At 42.3% G+C, this 20,827-nt stretch overlaps 1 protein-coding gene across 5 annotated transcripts in view; it reads right to left on the reverse strand.

Moving 5' to 3' along the window:
- sema6bb (sema domain, transmembrane domain (TM), and cytoplasmic domain, (semaphorin) 6Bb) overlaps positions 1-20,827 on the reverse strand; it is a 584,175-nt gene that overhangs the window by 12,298 nt on the left and 551,050 nt on the right. For all 5 annotated transcript variants that reach the window (XM_078555703.1, XM_078555699.1, XM_078555702.1 and 2 more), the window contains 3 exons: positions 18,123-18,263; positions 7,362-7,439; positions 3,731-3,789 (listed from right to left, as the gene is read on the reverse strand). In XM_078555703.1, the coding sequence (XP_078411829.1) occupies positions 3,731-3,789; positions 7,362-7,439; positions 18,123-18,263 (278 nt within the window). The remainder of the gene's footprint in view (positions 1-3,730; positions 3,790-7,361; positions 7,440-18,122; positions 18,264-20,827) is intronic.

Here is a 20,827-nt window from a genome sequence, read left to right on the forward strand (position 1 = left end):
ATTAGGGATGGGCAATAAGTTCTGGCCTAGCCAGTGATGCCACATCCCATGAACGAATAAAAAAAAGGCCATTGCTTCTGCTTCTAATCTTATAAGTCTATCTGTAACCTGTATTATGTAAAATTAATTAATGGTTTATTGCATTGTCCTGTGAGGTGAATATTATTTAACAAGTTGCTTACATTGAAGTTCTTCAGTCCTTCCGTTAAACAGGCAAGAATATAGATCCTTTTTTGTCATTGAAATTTCTAGAGCTATATTGATTTCATTTTTTAAGCTAGCAACTGTTTAAGCCTAACTTTCATTAACAGAAGTTTAATTAGCTCTTTCCCCCAGGTATAGTTCATTTCTTTTAATTACTCTACATTAAGTAAAGTAGCAGGTGCATGGATTATTGAGCAATGGAACAAGTTTATTTCCCTTTCAATTTTTTTGCCTTCTGAATGCATTGAATCATATTGTAGTGGGATAACTGGAACTGCATTAGGCCGTTCAGCCCCTTGAATCTTTTCCACCATTCAATTAGATCACCTTAATGCCACCATCCCAGTTGTTTTAGAAGTTGTTAGGTCCTCTAGCCCTCACTCTTCACACCCCCTCATGTCCCACCCACCACCACCCCCCTCAGCCCCTCATACCCCCATGCCAACTCAATGCCAACTGTGAGAAATGGAGGTTATTCTTTTAATATTTTTGGGGAATATTGTGTTGTACTGTAAAGAAATCTATGTGCCTGTGTGTATGTGTGTAAATGATTTAATATATCTGGGCAGAGGTTACTAGGAGACAGGTTGTCTTGGTTGGGGTGGGGGGGGGGGTGGTGGTTAAAACATGAAAGAATAGAGACGATAGGTTTGAGGTACAAGTGAATAAGTTGGAGCTAACATTTGCATTTTTAGATAAGTTTAGAGTTTGTTTGAATATCAAAGGGAAGTCAGAGGTAGCAAGAAATATGTATGCATTTTGCAGGAGTTCCATAGGTAAATAGGAGGGGGCATATTACATTTTATTGACCCATAAGCAAAGACATGATAGAAACAAGAAAGATTTCATATTTGGAAGGATTTAAGTTTCAAAGAGGGGTGAGAATAATGGAACCTGAGATGAAAGGGACAAAAAAGGCATTTTAGAGTTACTGTGGAGAGCTTTGTGGTTGGCTGTTGGAAGCTGTGAGATGGAACTGGAGCTGGGAGCTGAGCTAGGAGTTGTTCGCTATGGCTCTAGGCTGGGAGAAGAGGCAGTTTGAATCAGCCATCCAGTCAAGCCAGAGAAGTCTTGGGCTGCAACAAGCAGTCTTGTTCTGAAGTCTTGGATCTCCACAGCAGAGTGGAAGAGAGTTAGAGGTCATGTGGCATGCCTTTATTAAAGCTACAGCAGTTTGCCTTGGGTAATATTATTGGATTTTTATAGTTAAACATCTATAAGGGAGTGTTGCCTGGAAGGTGTTTACTTGTGGGTCTGGCTAAGTAGGGAATGTTTTTGGGAATGTTTTGTAAGAGTAACTTTTAACTGTGCAGTTGTAATCCTGTGCGCTTAAGTTTTCTTTTATTCTTGTTAATGAAACTTTTACTTTTAATTTTTAAATCCCAAAAGTGTTACTGGACTTCTTCCTGCTGAGATCAGTACATTTTTCTCGTTTTCAGAATACAAAAAAGGGTATAGCCCATAGGCCACGTTTCCCTGGGATTTGGTTTGTGCAGAAATTAACCACGGCTATGCTCACAACATAATTCATGGCCCCACCCAATACCACCCCCCCCCACCCCCACCACCATGGCCCATCATTCACCTCCATAGCCATTCACCCAGCATTCACCATAGGTAGACATCAGGAGCCATGTAAAGATGAAAAAATGAACTTCTAATAATCCAGCATAGCTCCTACACATTTGATAGTGAAAAATAACTCTCATTCATAAAATCCATTCAAACCTTTTAAATCTTCTCACTAATCTCTTATAAAAACATACAAACTTCTATTCAGACCCCACATCAAAGACAGTTATTTCTTTAATAGCTCTTTAAGCTGTTGGTCAAACTGTGAACTCAGAAGCCCCCGCTGAGATAATTGTAGCTTTTGAAACTCATACAAGCATTCATAATAAAATAATAAAGGCCCTCGGGGAAATGTCAACAGAGTGCTCCGTTGAAACTACACGACCGGATGCTACTTTTATTTCTAACCTACAGCTGTCAATGAAAGCAGTTCAGCAGAGGATTTAAAAAAAAACTCCTACTGACAGCTGTAGCCTGCTTCTTTAGAGCGTGGCATTTGAAAAAAACTTCAGGTCGTGACTGTTATACGGACCTTATCCGCCCTTCAAGAGCATTAACATGTACTCCATTAATTCTTGATTCCCACACTGCAGGATAAGGCCATTGCAACAGCCAAAATAGGGTCTGTTTAAACTCAGCACTAAGTTCATATAGCCCTGCTGAGTTTGGGTTTCCCTCTGTGTGCTTCATGCCCCGCCCCCTTTCTCCTGCTGACAAAAATTGGATCCATCAGAAATGTGAGCATCCAGGGGTCCACCATTTTTAAAGGCCTGTGGAGCCAGGAAGACTCCACGAAAATTTGGCCCTAGGTCCTAGTGAAATGTTATTGACCTGAAGCGCCATTTCTGTTTCTCTCTGCACAGCTACTGCCTGACGTGTTGAAGGTTTCCAGAATTTCCTGTTTTGTATATAGTAGTTGGACATACCTGCCTTGAAATGAGGGATGAAAATTGGAAATGGTATTTTTAAAGAAAAACTATTTAAATAAATTGAAAGCAAGGATCAAAATCAAGTCCCAATATTTATTACCAGTGAAAGAATAGGATGACAGACACTGAACAAAAAAAAATCCAATAATTTTTATTTACTATTTAAAATATTATTTTCTATATATAAGAAACTTCTAAATTAATTGCTTTTTGAATTGTACTTTGCAGAAATCCATAAAAGTACATAAATATTCATTAAATTTCTCCTTAGATTTAGTCCCCTGGGTTGATATAAGTTAGTATTACATACATCTGTCATGTCTCACTTACATTGCATAAAGTTTATAAAAAATTTAGTCTGCTTCCACGGGAACATTCAATTCCAATGATCAAAAAGGTTGTTTTATTAACATTGGATTCATTTATCTGAAATTCATGAAAAAAATAAGTTTCCTATGTATTTTTTCGTGTAATAAAAGCTTATCTAAAGCATCAGATGTTTTTTTTATTTGGGTGAAATTTGTATTTGTCAAAATGAAGAATGGCTTAATTGGTGAATGGAACACTTCCCCATGTCAGACACCCAGGTGTTGAACTCCAAAGATCTATCCTGCCAATACAAGGGCAACAAAGCCCCCCCAGCTAACCAAGCCCCAGGCAAGAGAACTCAAAAAGCCTTTGAGATGGGGTATTGTAGCTGTGGCAAGTGTTTCCACTTTTATGGATGCATCAGCAGTCCTCACCTTGGACATCCAGTGAAATGGCTGGGTGGTATTTTCTAGTGGTTGAGGTGAGGGAACCCTTGCTGACAATTGGGTTTTCTACCATAAGACACTTGGGCCATTTTTAGCAGTGCTTATAGTTTCCCAACTTATTAGCTAATGCACCTCAGGCTCGAGAGACTGCATCTAGATGTTCATGATCTATATGGCTCAATAATACATTGGGTACTCTGTTGTCCCACGGTGACAGCAGGGGTAATGCGATTCATTTTAAAGGTGCGCCAATGTGCAGCACAAACTCACCTTCACAGTCACCCAGGTGTGTTGTATTTCCATGTTCGACATCTTGTTCAAATGGAATACTGCAGGGACAACCAAGAAGAACATTTAACAGTTTATACACAATTTGTGTAACAGTAAACCAATGACTTCTCTATTGGCATTTTTAAAATTGAAAACATGAAAGGAAACAATATGAAAGATTGCAATAATCCAAATGATGGTAAGTTTTAAAAAGGTGCATCATGTGCTGCTTCCTCCTGAACTTGACTCAGCTCCCTGAACATCTTATGGTACCTCAACATTTTTCCAGTATGAGCCTGAGAGTGAATGGTTGGCAGCTTTGTCAGTGGTGGAAGAGGCATCACAGGCAGCCTGATCCTGTCCTGATTAAATGTCATTATCACTGTTAAGGCTCACTCAGGCAGAGTGTCCATTTGACTTAGGTATCTGGAGGATAGGAGGAGGAAAGGGAAGAAAGTGGAGGGGGGAATCCTCTTTCCAAATAAAGGCATGGGGCCAGACTTTCCCTGCTGAGTTGGGTAGCGATAGTTGGGAAACTACCTGGCTTGCCATGTCATGCCAACCTCAGGCAAAGTGCCATGAATGGCAGGATTTTCTTTTGGGGGGTTTGGGTGCGGGATGAAGTTGGGCCCACTGCCCCTGGACACAGATCAAAGGTGGCTCCGAGGCCTGCTGAGTGCCAAGGTGGGCTGTTTCAAAGGTCTGCCTCAGTTCTCTGGGATTTTGTTCTACTTGTTTTATAAAATATTAGGACCTCTAGCCCTCAGCCCTCACACACCCTCATACTCTCCATGCCCACTCATGCCCCGCACCCACCCACATGAAAATTCCATGTTCATTCACCCAGCATATACTCTGAATAGGTCCAATGAACCCTCTAGTAACAAAAAAAGCTACTGTCACTACAACCCTATGAAAGAGTCAATCAATTTGCCCTTTAAAGTATCAATAACAGAAACTTGGCAGAGAGCCCAGTGTTTCACAAAAACTTTCACCTTGTTGACACAGGTGCAAAGAAGGGAAAACATTGCTTGATTTACAGCTTTACAAGCTTTTTTCCTTAGATCTATTTTGCCAATGGCTCAATGTTTATTTACACAAGACAAAGAAGTGTCAAGTGCTTCTAGTTTCTGTTACTGATATTTTAAAGGTCTGGTTGATTGACACTTTTATATGGTTGCACTAACAGCGGGTCTTTTAAAGAAAATTGTGAAGGAGTATTTGTTTTTAAGTAGTTCCACATACGCCATTGGATTTGTACAGACATGTGCACTGGATGAAAGATCACAGACGTGCCATGAGTTGGCAAAGGGGACATTGGGGTGGTTGGGGGTGGCATGAGTGGGCATTAAGTTGACAAGGGGGCTGTAAGGGGCCATTGGGGTGGATAGGGTGTATGAGTGGACATTAAGTTGGCAAGAGTCTCTAAGAAGCCATGGGGTGGGCGGGGGGCATGAATGGGCATGCGGGGTGGGGGGGGGGGGTGGGGGGGCATGGGTAAGACCACTTGAAATTATCTTTCAAAATGTTCCCAAATTCAGACTATGGTTCATGACTCCTCTGAGGGGCCATGAGCCACAAGTCCTTGAGAAGCTTCCCTGACTCCATGAAAATTGCAGGGGGTTAGGAGATGCCTGCCCTGCATTGGAGTCAGCCAAACCGGGATTGTAGGGTGCGGGCTTGCTGCCAGCACCTTTCTCCCACACCAGTGAAAATTGGGGGTGCTGGGAACAAGGCTGGGAATCCCCAAGGACTGACTGAAGAACTGAATGGACGTGTATCGCAAAGTGGTCACCTAAACTTTGTTTGGTTTCCCCAATGTAGACTGCATCATGAGCAACGCTCCCTTTAATTATTTTTTGGAGCACACGGGTGATTTGTTTCAGTGCCTGGGCCCTTTAAATGTTTTGCCTGGCCAGGCATGCATAGTAACTTAAAGGAGAAGACTGGTTCACAGCCTGTGTGTGGCTGTGCGGCTTACAGGGAATATTGATTGTGAGCAGCGAGTAAAGTATGTTAAATTGAAATTTCTGTTTTCTTTGCTGGTTTTGGTTTTTCTCTTTTTATTTGCTTTTGGACTGCAGCTATTTCATGATCCTGCCATTCACACCTCTTCCAGACACACCTTTTGTTTCTTTACTTATCTCATTACCACTGCCTTTAGCCTTTCACCATGAACCCCTTTGTCATTTAATCTCTCCTGCCTTTCACCCTGCTTTAAAACCTATTACATCTCTAATTTTTCCCAGTTCTGATGAAAGGCCATTCATCTGAAACACTGGCATATTTCTCTCTCCACCTATTTTAAACAGTTTTTGCTATAATAGCGGAGAAATGATTTTCACATGGACCTGTTAAGCATTTGCACAACAGTATCCCACTGCTGTATGAATTATGCTCTGTGTCCGTGAGTGAAGTTATCCCACTCATGGAGTAACATTGACATTTTTGTATAACTTCCGGCAGAAAGAAAGTAACTCATGATATCAGTGAGAGTAAGATACCCAATGAGTAGTTTATATGTGGTTCAGCCCTTTATAATGTCAGGCTATAATTGATTACCAGCTACCAGCTAAGTATGCACCCTGTACCCGCAGGTTCTCAAGACTCCCAGATAACAATTAAGTATTTATTTTATGCAATTTGGGAGTGAGTTGGCAGTAAATTTGTTCCTTTTTTGAGAAATGTTAAGCTTAAACAGAACCATCCTGACTCTAGCATTTAAACCTTTCTTTTGAGATTTGGAGGAACTCTTGTTTGCAGAGCTGTTATATGAACATACGAATTAGGAGCAGGAGTGGCCATTTGGCTCCTTGAGACTTGAATAAGATCATGGCTGATCTGATTGTGGCCTAAATGCCAATTTCCAACCTGCCCCCGGTATACCCGCTACTCCCTTGTTAGTGAAGAGGCTATCTACCTCTGCGTTAAAATTATTCAATGAGACTGCCTGTACAGTTCTCTGGGGAAGGGAGTGCCACAAGCTCACGACCTTCGGAGAGAAAAAAAAATCTCCTCATTTCAGCTCCATCTGTGTGCTTTCGTCACAGTCAGATAGAATTTATAAGCACTGCGCTCCTGGGAGGTAATACCACTGCTAAGAAACAGATTTTCAGGTGCTAAGCAGCAGTTATAGTCAGGAGCAAGTATAAATATTTAAATAATTACAATTTAAATGGAACTGGGGATGTGGTGGGTGAGGTGAAATTGTGGCTTAAAATTTAGTGAGCGCCTGCTGATTAAAAATTAATTGTAAACATTTATAACTTGAATACGTAATCATAACATAAAGCAAATGGAAAAATAACTGACTTCCAGTTTGAAAGTCAGACTTCTGATACCCAGTTTTTATTTTAGAAGTTTCCAAATAAGCCACTCAAAAGCTTGATTTTCTGAGCCAAGATTGGAAGGGTGGAAACCCTACTTAAGATAAAGACAGGTTGTGCATTCTGGGCAGATTTGTAAGTCTTCTGTCTCCAGCAACATCTTAACGTACAATACATTGTGGGGCAAAGTGATCAAGAAATATTATAACAGGCCTGATTGAATAATTCGGGACATGTAGCTTCCAACAGTGATACCCTCCCATTTTGAAATAGAGCTTAGGCCATAGCAATTAACTTAATTCTACCTGGTTCCCGGTTCCAAATATGCACACGCTCCATCTCCAACCCAGCCACAATACGGGTCACGAGTGCCAATGCAGTTCCTTTAGAAACAACATTTGAAAAATGCATTAATTGTATAGTCAGAAAAAAACTTGCATTTATATAGCACCCTGCACAATCTTCAGACACCCCAAAGTGCTTTGCAGCTAATGAAGTGCATTTTGAGGGTTGGTCACTGTGGTAATCTTTCTGTCTTCTCTGTTAGACAAAGTCTGTTTTCTCAGGTTTTTTTCTCCTCTCCTGAAGATGTCGACTTTTGCTGGAGCATGCTTCACTCAAGTACCGTTCTTTATGTGGAAGTGTTGGTACTTGATTGTAGGAAGCTTTGCAGCCAAAGTTAAACCTGACCTCACCCTGCATCCAAACATGAATTTCCACCATGAGGTCCTGGGGCAATGGAAAGATCTGCTGATTTTTACTCTCTAGCCCAAGAGATGCTGAGAACAATTGTAAATGTGGAAGTTGAGATGAGTTAATTCAGCACAGATCCTAGGACTTCATGGCTTGTATGATTCATTTGTCAGGAACGTGTAATTATGATGTTACAGATTATAAGGACAACTATTTTAAAGGTACATTTCTGTTTTCAAAGAGTCTAAAAGCCTTTTTCAAAATGGAAGTATGGATAGACAACCTTGCACTTTTCTGTGTTTGTTCAAACCTTGTCAGATTCTTATCTCTAGAGCTGACTATGAAGAGTCAATAAAATGCAAAGACTCGTACAAGGGATGTCCATCGAATCTTCTAAAAAGTGTGAAAACCCTTTAGCTTCTAAGGTAACAGGAGACAGGAAAGAACTTCAAAAGACCTCAACATAATTAACTCCCTTGCTAGTTTGAAACAATAATTTATTGACAATTAACATAGCAGCCATTTTTGTGTATTGAACTGTGTCAAGGGGGCTGTAAGAAGCCATTTTGGGTGGCAGTGTGCATTAACCCAGAAGACCTCAGGAAGTCAGTTCTAGCCCAGAGCTCTCAGCTGAATTAACTGTGAAGAGCATGTGACAGCTGTGTTTTCTCTCTGCCACTGGGAGTTACAGGTTAAGGCACCCAGAAAGTTATCCCTGGTCAGCTGAGAAGAAAAAAAGCAATCTTCAAGTCGGTACCTGCAGTTTCCAGTAAGGGAAGGAGCCTATACTCTCGCCAGCATCTGCTCTACCTGTCGAGTCCACCTAGAAAGGAAACCTCCGACTCTGCAACTTGACAAGCCATCACAGTTACTAAACCAAACCTCAAGTTTCAACCCCTTCACTCAGAAAGAAGAATTTCAGGCAACAGACCAGCAACGAGATCTCACAGAGATTGGTTTGAAATCACATCTTCTGTATCTTTTTTCCTTTATCTGCATTTAAGTGAATAACTTTATTGCTTTTACTTAAGTAACTTTCAGCAGTAGTTTTGTAATAAATTAACCTTTTACTTGTTTAAGAATAAAGCTCGACTGCTGGGTTATTTTTTAACTGAATCACTCAGAAATTAAAAGGGGGTTGCAAAACACACACGCACAAACACACACACAAACACACCGCCACCCCCCAGAGGAAATGCCTTTTACATGGTCATGACAAGCTCCATACTGAACAGTATACAGTCAAAGGGGAGCTAAGACAGACTTCCAGGAAAAGCACCTGAGAGAATTAAATTCTCTGTAAACTGTTAAATGTCAGGTTAGGGTAGGACTGATGGTTTTTTACAGTCATAGACCATGATGATCAAATAATACTGGGGTGTAATGCTTCTGCTACTTTTGAGGTTTGTGTGTGTGATGTATGAAGCCTATCAGGCTTAGATTGAGTACTGGAGCTGTGAGGATAGTGGAGTATTACAGAATGTTGCTTTAAGGATCAGGGAGCATTTATGCAGAATTATATCACAGGAGGTTAAATGGGAATGGGTGGAGTTGGCTTGTAGATCAACTGTGGGAGAAAATGAAATGGGTGGCATAGAGTCATGGGTAGATTGCATGGAATCTGAGGAAGGAGATTAAATGGATGGGGTGGAGTCCATAATAGGGTAGATGTACAAGCTGTGGAAACAGCGAGTTCGCTGGACCATGTAATTGTTTCTTGTTCTGTGTGTTTCTGTGATCTTTCATGCCAATGATTACACATCAATGATTACACGCCAATGATTATATATTCTTTCCAGGTTCCTAGACACTTATATGATATTGATTTATTCACGCCTTTGAATTAATCTTTACTTTCGGTTCTGAAAACGATAGTTCCACTCCTGTCTCCATGCTGTGCTGCTCTGGCTGAGACAATGGGAACAGGCATATTTTACCTCTGGTTCGTTAGGTGATTGAGAAGTCTTAGGCTTTAAGAAATTCCTGACTAATTCACTTACTGCTTTCCCAGCTTGACACATTGGCTGATGCTGGAAAATTATTTGTGGCTAATTGCTCAGCCAGTACTCAAGCAGGCTGTGTATGCTGAGCCGATATAGAAGCTGACAGCTCTAGTCCAGCAATTCAAGGCTCAAGATGCAGCAATGTTTCCTGATGCTATTACTGTTTTATGCTTCAGTTGATAGCACACATACCATCTTGTGCCAATATAAAACAGTTCCCTGGCAACCAATTTAGTAACGTGTCCCACAGGGCTCATTCTTAATTATGGATTCTATTATCAGGATTCCATTCGGGTACTGATACTGAAGAGGAGATTAGGAAAGGAAAGAAAAAAACTTGCATTTTTATAACACCTTTCCCAACCTCAGGATGTCCCAAAGCTTAAGTACCTTTGAAGTGTAGTCACCATTGTAATGTAGGAATTGCAGCAACCAACGGGAATGCATGGGCAAGGTCCCACAAACTGCACAACCAGATCATCAGCCTTAGCGATGTTGGTTGATGGATAAATATTGCCGAGGACACCAAGGAGAGTTTCCCTGTCCTTCTTCAAAACAAAGCCAAGAGATCTTTTCCGTCCACCTGAGAGGGCATTCAGGGTCTCGGCTTAACAACTTATCTGGAGATGACACCTCTGATAGTGTAGCACTCTCATGGGGTGAGACTTGAATCCACAACCTTCTGACTCAAGAGGTAAGAATGCTACCAACTGAGCAACAGCTGCCAGCAAGCAGTTGATACATAGTTAACTTTCTGTAGTCCTTCTCCCTTCAACCTGCCACAATTTTCTCTTGAGGGCATCCGGTCTTTATGAACTATGGCACCGCAAGCACTTGCAGTCCTCTTGGCAACTCATTCAAAGGGCCACTTTGCATGTTGGAGCTTAGCCATTGGACGCTGGCAGTCTCTCTAACTGTGGAGGTATGACAGCCAAGCTCAGTCCTTAGCCAGCACGAACATTTTCAGCAGGAGGCATTGGATTGTGACCAGTAGTAAATTTTTCTCTCCATTAATAAATGCCAACTGTATTGGGCAGGCCTATAGGCCTACTATATCTGGCTTACTGAAAGTTATCCTAAGACTGTTAGGATTTACTTTATTAATGACCTTTAACCTTAGTGCTGTCAGAATATGACTCAGACTCTGATCTTGGAGGTGAAAAGACAACCCTAATAAATTGTTCTTATACATAGAAGCTCCAACTCTTTCAAAATTTTGATATGTTATGGGCTGGATAAAGCACACCATTTCACAGTGGATCAAATTTAAATGTTAAACTTTTAATTTCCTTAGAACTAAAGCATTTTTTCAGCAGTCTGGCAGGGAACTAACTTTGTTAAAGCTTTTACTTTTCACATTTTAATTAAATGCTTATCAGATCTCATGTAACCCGTTCTCAAAGCTAAAATTTCCTTTCACTTGGAAGCAGTGCAAACTCATTTCGCTTTCCAAGTGCCCTCCAAAACCTCCTCGAGGCAGATTCAGCTTCAAGCCAATTTCGATTTGAGCCAATTTTGCCTTCCCATTTCTTCCCTTCCAGCCTAAGTTTCACAGTGAAAAAAAGGCATGAAAAAGAATGTCAAGCTTCAATCAGCAGAGAAACAAAGCAGTGAATTCTAATATGGACCTGCTGTTCAGTATAGGGCCTTTCTCTGTGGTTTGAACAGTGTGCTTGCTACTATTGACATACAGTCTGGATTCGTGTTAGACCGCACTGCGAAAGTTGGCAGGGGAATGTTTTTCAATGGCCTTGCAAATAATGACAGTTCATTCAAAAAGCCAAATTTCGAAGAGGGGACTTCCCATTCCAGTCTCATACATATGAATGAGAATTACCTTTGCAACTGCAGAATTCAACATGCAATGCATAGACTTAGTTGGCCTTGCTGGTCAATTTAGTTCAAGTTCCCATTGTTTTGGTGATTCCTACTAAAAATAAGGCCAATTTTAAAGGATTGAACTCAAGTTCCTCTAAATACTGAGTTATAAGGGGCTGAATGTTGGGGAGGTGACAGGGGTCTCAGCCACCGGCAAGACCCAGCAATGCCTCTTTTCAGGAAGGCCAATGGCATCTTGTGCCAGCCAAGCACTTGACAGGCTAGCGGCGGGTCTTCCCCGGGATCAAGGACCCCAGGTGCGAAAGTCTCACCTGCCAAGAGCTGCCAGCTAATCAGAGGGTGGCAGCTCTTCAGTACTCAGTAACGCCACCAGGTAGGCGGTAGCTGCTGCTGGTGCTACATCCATCCGGGTCCTTGGATCGAGGAGGGACCCAGGCATAGGTGAGTGATGGTGGGAAGGGGGTGGTCATAGGGAGGGGGAATAGGTGGATTGGTAGTAAGGGCAGGGGGATGGCTCTCAGCTCTCGGTAGGGACCCTCCTCTTCCCAATGCTGGGTCCCTTGATCAGGCACTGAGTGCCTTTGAATGAGGGGCCCAACCTCCCTGGGAGCCCGCAAGAAAACACACCAGGGTTTGCTTGTCAACCGTAAGAACATAGGGATTAGGAGGAGTAGGCCATTTGGCCCCTCGAGCCTGCTCTGCCATTCAATAAGATCATTGCTGAACTGATTGTAGCCTAAACTCCATATTCCACCTACCCCCAATAACTCTGACTCCCTTGTTAGTCAAGAATCTATCTACCTCTGCCTTAAAAATATTAATTGACCCTGCCTCCACTGTTCCCTGGGGAAGAGAGTTCCAAAGATTCACCTCCCTCTGAGAGAAAAAATTTCTTCCCATCTCCATCTTAAATTGGAGACCCCTTATTTTTAAACCGTGTCCATTAGCTCTAGTCTCTCCCACAAGGGAAACATTCTTTTGGCATCCACCCTGTCAAGTTCCCGCAGGATCTAATATGTTTCAACAAGATCACCTCTCAATCTTCTAAACTCCAATGGGTACAGGCCCAGCTTGTCTAACCTTTCTTCATAAGATAACGCCCCCCCATCAACTCTGATAACTCACCTCCCCACATGATGACCTTGCTGCTCACCGTTGGCATTAATTGCCCACTTAAGGGCCTCAATAGACATCATCCATATCCTTCCCACCACGTATTTAACCAGGGTGGAGGCAGGAAGGAGGCAGGGTCCCCCACCATGAAACTCGCCATAGGGAGGGCACAATATCCCACTGAAAATGTCCATCTTTCTTTTCTGTTCCTCATTTCTCTCTGCTGTTTGGAAAGCACTGATATATTGCAGAATATGGCTTCAATGCTACTAAGCTCCTTCCAGTCCATTATACACTTGCCCATTTTTTTTACTGGTGAACTTAAGTTCATGAATGTTAACAGGCTATCTGACTGAGGGGCAAATCACAGTTGAGTCTGATCCTGTCTTCACCCAGGATCCACAGGTGTGAGTTTTCCAACAAAGCATCAACTTGGATCAGCATATCTGTAATGGTCCATCACTAACGAATAGGGAGTAAGGTGCTGTTCTCTGTGCCAGTTCACAACATCACTGAGCTAAGGGTAAATGCAAGAGGAAGTGCTCAAAATGACTGCACAATCCTATACCCCTCTTCTCATTAAAGTCTGAAATCCATTAAAAAAAAATTCTTTCGAGTTATCAACAGTCACAGATTGCAACTCTTTTGAGTACAATCACAGTTCTTGGTTTCTGGGAGTGGGACGTGAACCCACAACCTTCTGATTCAAAGGCGAGGGTGCTATGGACTGAGCCACAGCTGACACCTCTAATATTATTGCAACTCTTTCGAGTACAATCACAGTTCTTGGTTTTCCGGGAGTGGGACATGAACCCACAACCCTCTGATTCAAAGGCAAGGGTGCTGTGAACTGAGCCACAGCTGACACCTCCTGAAATCCATTAAACTCTTTCGAGTTATCAACAGTCACAGATTGCAACTCTTTCAAGTACAATCACAGTTCTTGTTTTCCAGGAGTGGGACATGAACCCACAACCCTCTGATTCAAAGGCGAGGGTGCTATGAACTGAGCCACAGCTGACACCTCCTGAAATCCATTAAAGGATGGCAACCTCCCAGCAGCATCTAATTAAAATGAAACTGGAGAACAAAGAGGGAATAAGATAAGGGAATTAGGGGAATGATCGTGGTGGGAAACTGTCTATGATGTCAGGCAGCACCCATGGCTCAGGATATTGCCAATGTTGATAATCTTGATCCATGCTTTGGTGTTAAGTGGCAGCACCATTATGCTCTGTCACCTGAGATCATTGGTCAGCAAATTAAATAAACAAGCCAATAGCTTAATTAATCAGTAGGGAGTAGTAATTAGTGAAGATCACCTCAAGGTGGGGAGTCCTGTGAGAAAAGCATACCTTAGAAATACACTTTGTAAAAGAATTAAACTATGTATTGAAATTCTATAGCTTTAATGCATTTCTGTATAAGTTCAAACACTATAAAGTAGATGCTAAGTGAACCTTTGTAACCTTGGCTTGCATACTTGCTTGTAACTGCATGGAACTTATTAGACAAGGCCCTAAAAATTGATAAAGGTGTTTGGGTGAATGAGATCTTTCTTCTTTAGGAATAGAAGCTAACACCAGATACCAAAGACCAATTGAAAATCAATTATGTGTCCTGGTAACTGGTCAATTGGCTCAAATGGTTTGTAAAGGAGTGGACTAATTAATTATTTAGGGTATAAGAAAGGAGGTCAAAACCAAGTTTGAGAAGCCTGAATGATACAGAAGTCTCAAGAGACTACAAGAGTTTAAGAAATCAAAGTTTTAGAAGCCTACGTGACCAATCCAGTCTGGGTTCTTGCATGCTTTGATAAAAGCAAAAATCTGCGGATGCTGGAAATCCAAAACAAAAACAAAAATACCTGGAAAAACTCAGCAGGTCTGACAGCATCTGCGGAGAGGAACACAGTTAACATTTCGAGTCCGTATGACTCTTCAACAGAACTAAGGAAAAATAGACAAATAGAAAAATGGTCTATTTTTCCTTAGTTCTGTTGAAGAGTCATACGGACTCGAAATGTTAACTGTGTTCCTCTCCGCAGATGCTGTCAGACCTGCTAAGTTTTTCCAAGTATTTTTGTTTTTGTTTTCTTGCATACTTTGTTGTCCATAGCTGAAACAGGGAAGTATAGCCTGTTAAGCTGTGCTAATTACTGCCTAGTTTACTAAGTCATATTTTATGCTGAATAAATCTTTCCACTTTGCTACAATTTCATTGTCTTGCTGTCAGATATTTATCATGCACTAAATTCCTTATACAGGGTTGTGGGAATAATCTCCTGGGATTTAGCTTGTGACCACTATCCAGTGACTGTTGTTGGGAAAGTGTCGATGCTTGACAAGGATAGGGTCAGGCTTGTAGTAAAGCTTATCACTGTAAATAGCTTATTCAATACAATACCAACACTCATGAAGAGTAGCTGCTTGAGACAGGTTATCTAGATCTCAAACAAAAACAGAATTACCTGGAAAAACTCAGCAGGTCTGGCAGCATCGGCGGAGAAGAAAAGAGTTGACGTTTCAAGTCCTCATGACCCTTCAACAGAACTGAGTAATATTAGGAGAGGGGTGAAATATAAGCTGGTTTAAGGTGGGGGGGGGGGGGGGGGGGGGGGGGGGGGGGGGGTGCTTGGGGGGAGAGAAGTGGGGGGCGGGGGGGAGGTGGTTGTAGGGACAAGCAAGCAGTGATAGGAGCAGATAATCAAAAGATGTCACAGACAAAAGAACAAAGAAGTGTTGAAGGTGGTGATATTATCTAAATGAATGTGCTAATTAAGAATGGATGGCAGGACACTCAAGGTATAGCTCTAGTGGGGGTGGGGTGGAAAGACTGACAGGGCATAAAAGGTATAGATTTAAAAATAATGGAAATAGGTGGGAAAAGAAAAATCTATATGAATTATTGGAAAAAACAAAAGGAAGGGGGAAGAAACTGAAAGGGGGTGGGGATGGAGGAGGGAGTTCAAGATCTAAAGTTATTGAATTCAATATTCAGTCCAGAAGGCTGTAAAGTGCCTAGTCGGAAGATGAGGTGCTGTTCCTCCAGTTTGCGTTGGGCTTCACTGGAACAATGCAGCAAGCCAAGGACAGACATGTGGGCAAGAGAGCAGGGTGGAGTGTTAAAATGGCAAGCGACAGGGAGGTTTGGGTCTTTCTTGCGGACAGACTGCAGGTGTTCTGCAAAGCGGTCGCCCAGTTTACGTTTGGTCTCTCCAATGTAGAGGAGACCGCATTGGGAGCAACGAATGCAGTAGACTAAGTTAGGGGAAATGCAGGTGAAATGCTGCTTCACTTGAAAGGAGTGTTTGGGCCCTTGGATGGTGAGGAGAGAGGAAGTGAAGGGGCAGGTGTTGCATCTTTTGTGTGGGCATGGGGAGGTGCCATAGGTGGGGGTTGAGGAGTAGGGGGTGATGGATGAGTGGACCAGGGTGTCCTGGAGGGAACGATCCCTACGGAATGCCGCCGGGGGGGTGAAGGGAAGATGTGTTTGGTAGTGGCATCATGCTGGAGTTGGCGGAAATGGCGGAGGATGATCCTTTGAATGCGGAGGCTGGTGGGATGATAAGTGAGGACAAGGGGAGGGAGCAGAAGGCGTGAGGGCGGATGCGCGGGAGATGGGCCAGACACGGTTGAGGGCCCTGTCAACGACCGTGGGTGGAAAACCTCGGTTAAGGAAGAAGGAGGACATGTCAGAGGAACTGTTTTTGAAGGTAGCATCATCAGAACAGATGTGATGGAGGCAAAGGAACTGAGAGAATGGGATGGAGTCCTTACAGGAAGCGGGGTGTGAGGAGCTGTAGTCGAGGTAGCTGTGGGAGTCGGTAGGCTTGTAATGGATATTGGTGGACAGTCTATCACCAGAAATTGAAACAGAGAGGTCAAGGAAGGGAAGGGAAGTGTCAGAGATGGCCCACGCAAAAGATGCAACACCTGCCCCTTCACTTCCTCTCTCCTCACCGTCCAAGGGCCCAAACACTCCTTTCAAGTGAAGCAGCATTTCACCTGCATTTCCCCTAACTTAGTCTACTGCATTTGTTGCTCCCAATGCGGTCTCCTCTACATTGGAGAGACCAAACGTAAACTGGGCGACCGCTTTGCAGAACACCTGCAGTCTGTCCGCAAGAAAGACCCAAATCTCCCTGTCGCTTGCCATTTTAACACTCCACCCTGCTCTCTTGCCCACATGTCTGTCCTTGGCTTGCTGCATTGTTCCAGTGGAGCCCAACGCAAACTGGAGGAACAGCACCTCATCTTCCGACTAGGCACTTTACAGCCTTCTGGACTGAATATTGAATTCAATAACTTTAGATCTTGAACTCCCTCCTCCATCCCCACCCCTTTCTGTTTCTTCCCCCTTCCTTTTGTTTTTTCCAATAATTTATATAGATTTTTCTTTTCCTACCTATTTCCATTATTTTTAAATCTATACCTTTTATGCCCTGTCAGTCTTTCCACCCCACCCCCACTAGAGCTGTACCTTGAGTGTCCTGCCATCCATTCTTAATTAGCACATTCATTTAGATAATATCACCACCTTCAACACTTCTTTGTTCTTTTGTCTGTGACATCTTTTGATTATCTGCTCCTATCACTGCTTGCTTGTCCCTACAACCACCTCCCCCCTGCCCCCCACTTCTCTCCCCCCAACCCCCCCTCCACCTTAAACCAGCTTATATTTCACCCCTCTCCTAATATTACTCAGTTCTGTTGAAGGGTCATGAGGACTCGAAACGTCAACTCTTTTCTTCTCCGCTGATGCTGCCAGACCTGCTGAGTTTTTCCAGGTAATTCTGTTTTTGTTTTGGATTTCCAGCATCCGCAGTTTTTTTGTTTTTATCTAGATCTCAGCTGTGCTTTCTGAAGCAGACAGAAAGATCATGCACTGATATCGAGCCTTTTTACACTTTGGACATCCCAAAGTGCTTCATGGTTAATTAATTTGTTTTTTGGAAGTGTAGTCACTATTGTTACATAAGCAAACACAGCAGCTAAATTCTCCCAGCAGTGTTCCAAAAACAGCAAAGAAGATGAATAAACAAATCTTTGATTTTTTTGCAATGTTGGTTGAGAGAGAGGAGTGTTGACTAGGACAATTGAAGAGAACTCTCTGTTTCCCTTTAAATAACAATGTGAGATCATTTATAATTACCCGAACAGATAGCTGGGCCCACGGTTTAACAGCTCATCTGAAAGATGACAGCACTAACAGTGCAGCACTTTCTTAGCACTGCAAGGTAGTGTCAGCCTAGAATGCATGCTCAAGTCTCAAATGGGATTTGAAACCAATTCTGGTTCAGCTGTAAGATTGTCAGAGCAAGATGGGAAAGGAGAAAATGGAAACGGAACTGAGGAAATATATTTCAAATATCATCTGAAATTATTATTCCAGCATATTTTGATGGGTCATACTCACTTCATGCAGACAGCATGCTGCTGACAGTGGGCAAATGCCACGCGTACAACACAAGAGGAAAACGCGACCAATAGTGTTCCACTGATCTTATCGAGCTCCATTCCCACAATCCTTCGGTTTTCCTGTCCCTCACTGTCACACCTGGAATGAAGAGTAGGCTATCTGTCACCTTAAATGATTCTGAAACAGCATCTTGTGACAGCATAATTAAAAAAAGAATTTGCAATTAAATAATGCTGCATCATTTTTGTCAGGGCAGCTCATTGTGGATCACACACAATAAATTACTTCAAAATACAGACAGGGTAGCTACACAGAAAGAGGCACCAGTTGTCCTGCACACAGCAAGGTTCCAAAAAAGCAATTGGATGAACGAGCAATTAATATATTTTCAGTCAATAATTATGGTAAATAGTCACAATAGTTATTAATATGACATAATCAGTTAACACTTTTTTTTGTCCTTCCCTCCCTCAGTTTGGTTTCCTCCTGAAGATGCTGATTCTTGTGGGATACCGCCTTAAATGTGAGCCCAACACTACTAACGATATGAGACTGCAGTTTAATCTGCATATTGACTAACTCCTGAAATACATTGCCCTTAATTTCCTTGTTTAGGCCTTTATTTCAAAGCTTGCTGCACATCCAGTCTGAAGAAGAGTAATTTGTGTTCCATCAATTCCACTCAACATCAATTTTAAATACTTGTATCAATGGTCCTTTCTAATCTGCTGTGCTCTAAGCAGAAAGACCTAAAATCTTTCCACCTTTCTCCACAGTTCTTGGAAGAGAGCCCAGAACTTTTAGTTGCTCTTTTTGCACTTTTTATAGGTCATCGATATTCTTAAGTACAGAGACCAAAACTAGACACAATATCTACTGTATAGTTTAAGTGCATTAGAAAGGCTAATATTGTGGTTGATTTCTTGAATTATCTAACTATAATTTCAAAAATGTTATTCACCTCTTTAAACTGCTCTTACTGATGCTAAAGTTTATTTTTTCTTTGCATTTTGTCTTCGCTTCTGAAGGTGCTGGGGGTGAATTTGGATTGGGGTGGAGATGGAAAACAGGTAGTATTGCATCAGTCGCCTGTTATATGTTCTGCCTGATAGAGAGGGGTGTTGAATAACAGTCGGCAAATGCGATTCCACTTGATTTGTGTCTCCTTCCCTGTCTAATTTCAGCCCTGCTGACTCTTGCTGAGGTAGAGTTCTACAGTGTTGGAAGTCATTTTGAACTTCGCTGAAGTGAAAATGTTATTTGTGTGAGCCTGGGTAATTGAGTGCTGGGAGCATATCTGACTGCGGAAAGATCACTGTCGAACCTAAACTTACTCTCACTCAAAACTTGCCTATAGGGTCAAGGGAAACCATCAGAAGCAGAACCCTTTTCCTGTCCCTAGCCCAGGCATACGCAGGTTAAATTGTTGCAGTCTTCACTTGCCTGAGATCAACAAACAGCATAGAGCAGGGGTCGGAATTGGTATCTCCCTGATTTTGTTATCACACTGACACCTATAATACTCGTTCAACCATTGAGAGCTGAGTCTAAAATAATTTCCCATGTGCTTGCAAAGCCTCATCATTTGCAAACTCATGCGGTACATTTTTAACATTAAAATGTGCAAGTTCGTAATCATCCCAGATTTTTCTGCTTGCTAATTGCTGATCTTTAGTCTTCCCATATGATTTCATATCATCTGCAAATTTAGCTGTCCTATTAATAAATACCTTTCAACCAGATCATTCATGCAGATTAGCTAGGATTTAGGCTTGCTCCCAGAGGCATTCTGCCACTTAGCTCTTTCCAACCAGAAAATGGCAAGTCCAATTTTTGTCTGTTCCACCTTCTAACCACTTTTCTATTTAATTTCCTATTTCACCTTTAGTTCCATGCACCGTAGCTTCTAGGCAGCACTGCTGCTGGTAGCTCTAATATTTTTGAGGAGTCCAAATAAACAAGGTCTTGACTTCACTTCTTGACTGGGCTGCTTCAATACATTTTTTGAAAAATGACAACTTATATTTATATGGTGCCTTTAACATAATGAAACATCCCAAGGCACTTTGCAGGAGAATTATAATGCTAAGTATGATATTGAGTTACATAAGGAGATATTAGGTCAGATTATCAAAAGCTGGGTTATAGAGGCAGGGTTTAAGGAGAGTCTTAAAGGAGGCAAGTGAGGTGGAGTGGCGGCGAGGTATAGGGAGGGAATTCCAGAGCATGGGTGTGGGCAGCTGAAGGCACAGCCACCAATGGTGGGACAATTATAACTGGGAATGCACAAGAATCCAGAATTAGATGAGCGCTGACATCTCGGGGGGTTGTAGGGCTGGAGGAGTTTACAGAGAAAGGGAGGGGCAAGGCCATGGAGGATTTTGAAAACACGGATGAGAATTTTAAAATCAAGGCGTTCCTGGACTGGGAGCCAATGCAGGCCAGGCCAGGCCAGTGAGCACAGGGGTGATAGGGGAATGGGATTTGCTGCGAGTTAAGACACGGGCCTGAGTGTTGGACAACTTCAAGTTTACAGAAGGTAGAATGTGGAAGACCAGCCAGGAGTGAAGAAGTGAAAAAAAGATTTGCAGTGACGGCGTCTGAGAAACCTAGAAGGTGGGCCCAGGAACATAGGGGTATCTTAGAAAACCTGTAACCCAACCCTACTATGGCTTGCTATGGATTCTTCCTGTTCCAAAGCC

Source organism: Cetorhinus maximus, chromosome 13 (assembly GCF_964194155.1).
Source record: "Cetorhinus maximus chromosome 13, sCetMax3.hap1.1, whole genome shotgun sequence".
Taxonomy (NCBI): Eukaryota; Metazoa; Chordata; class Chondrichthyes; order Lamniformes; family Cetorhinidae; genus Cetorhinus; species Cetorhinus maximus.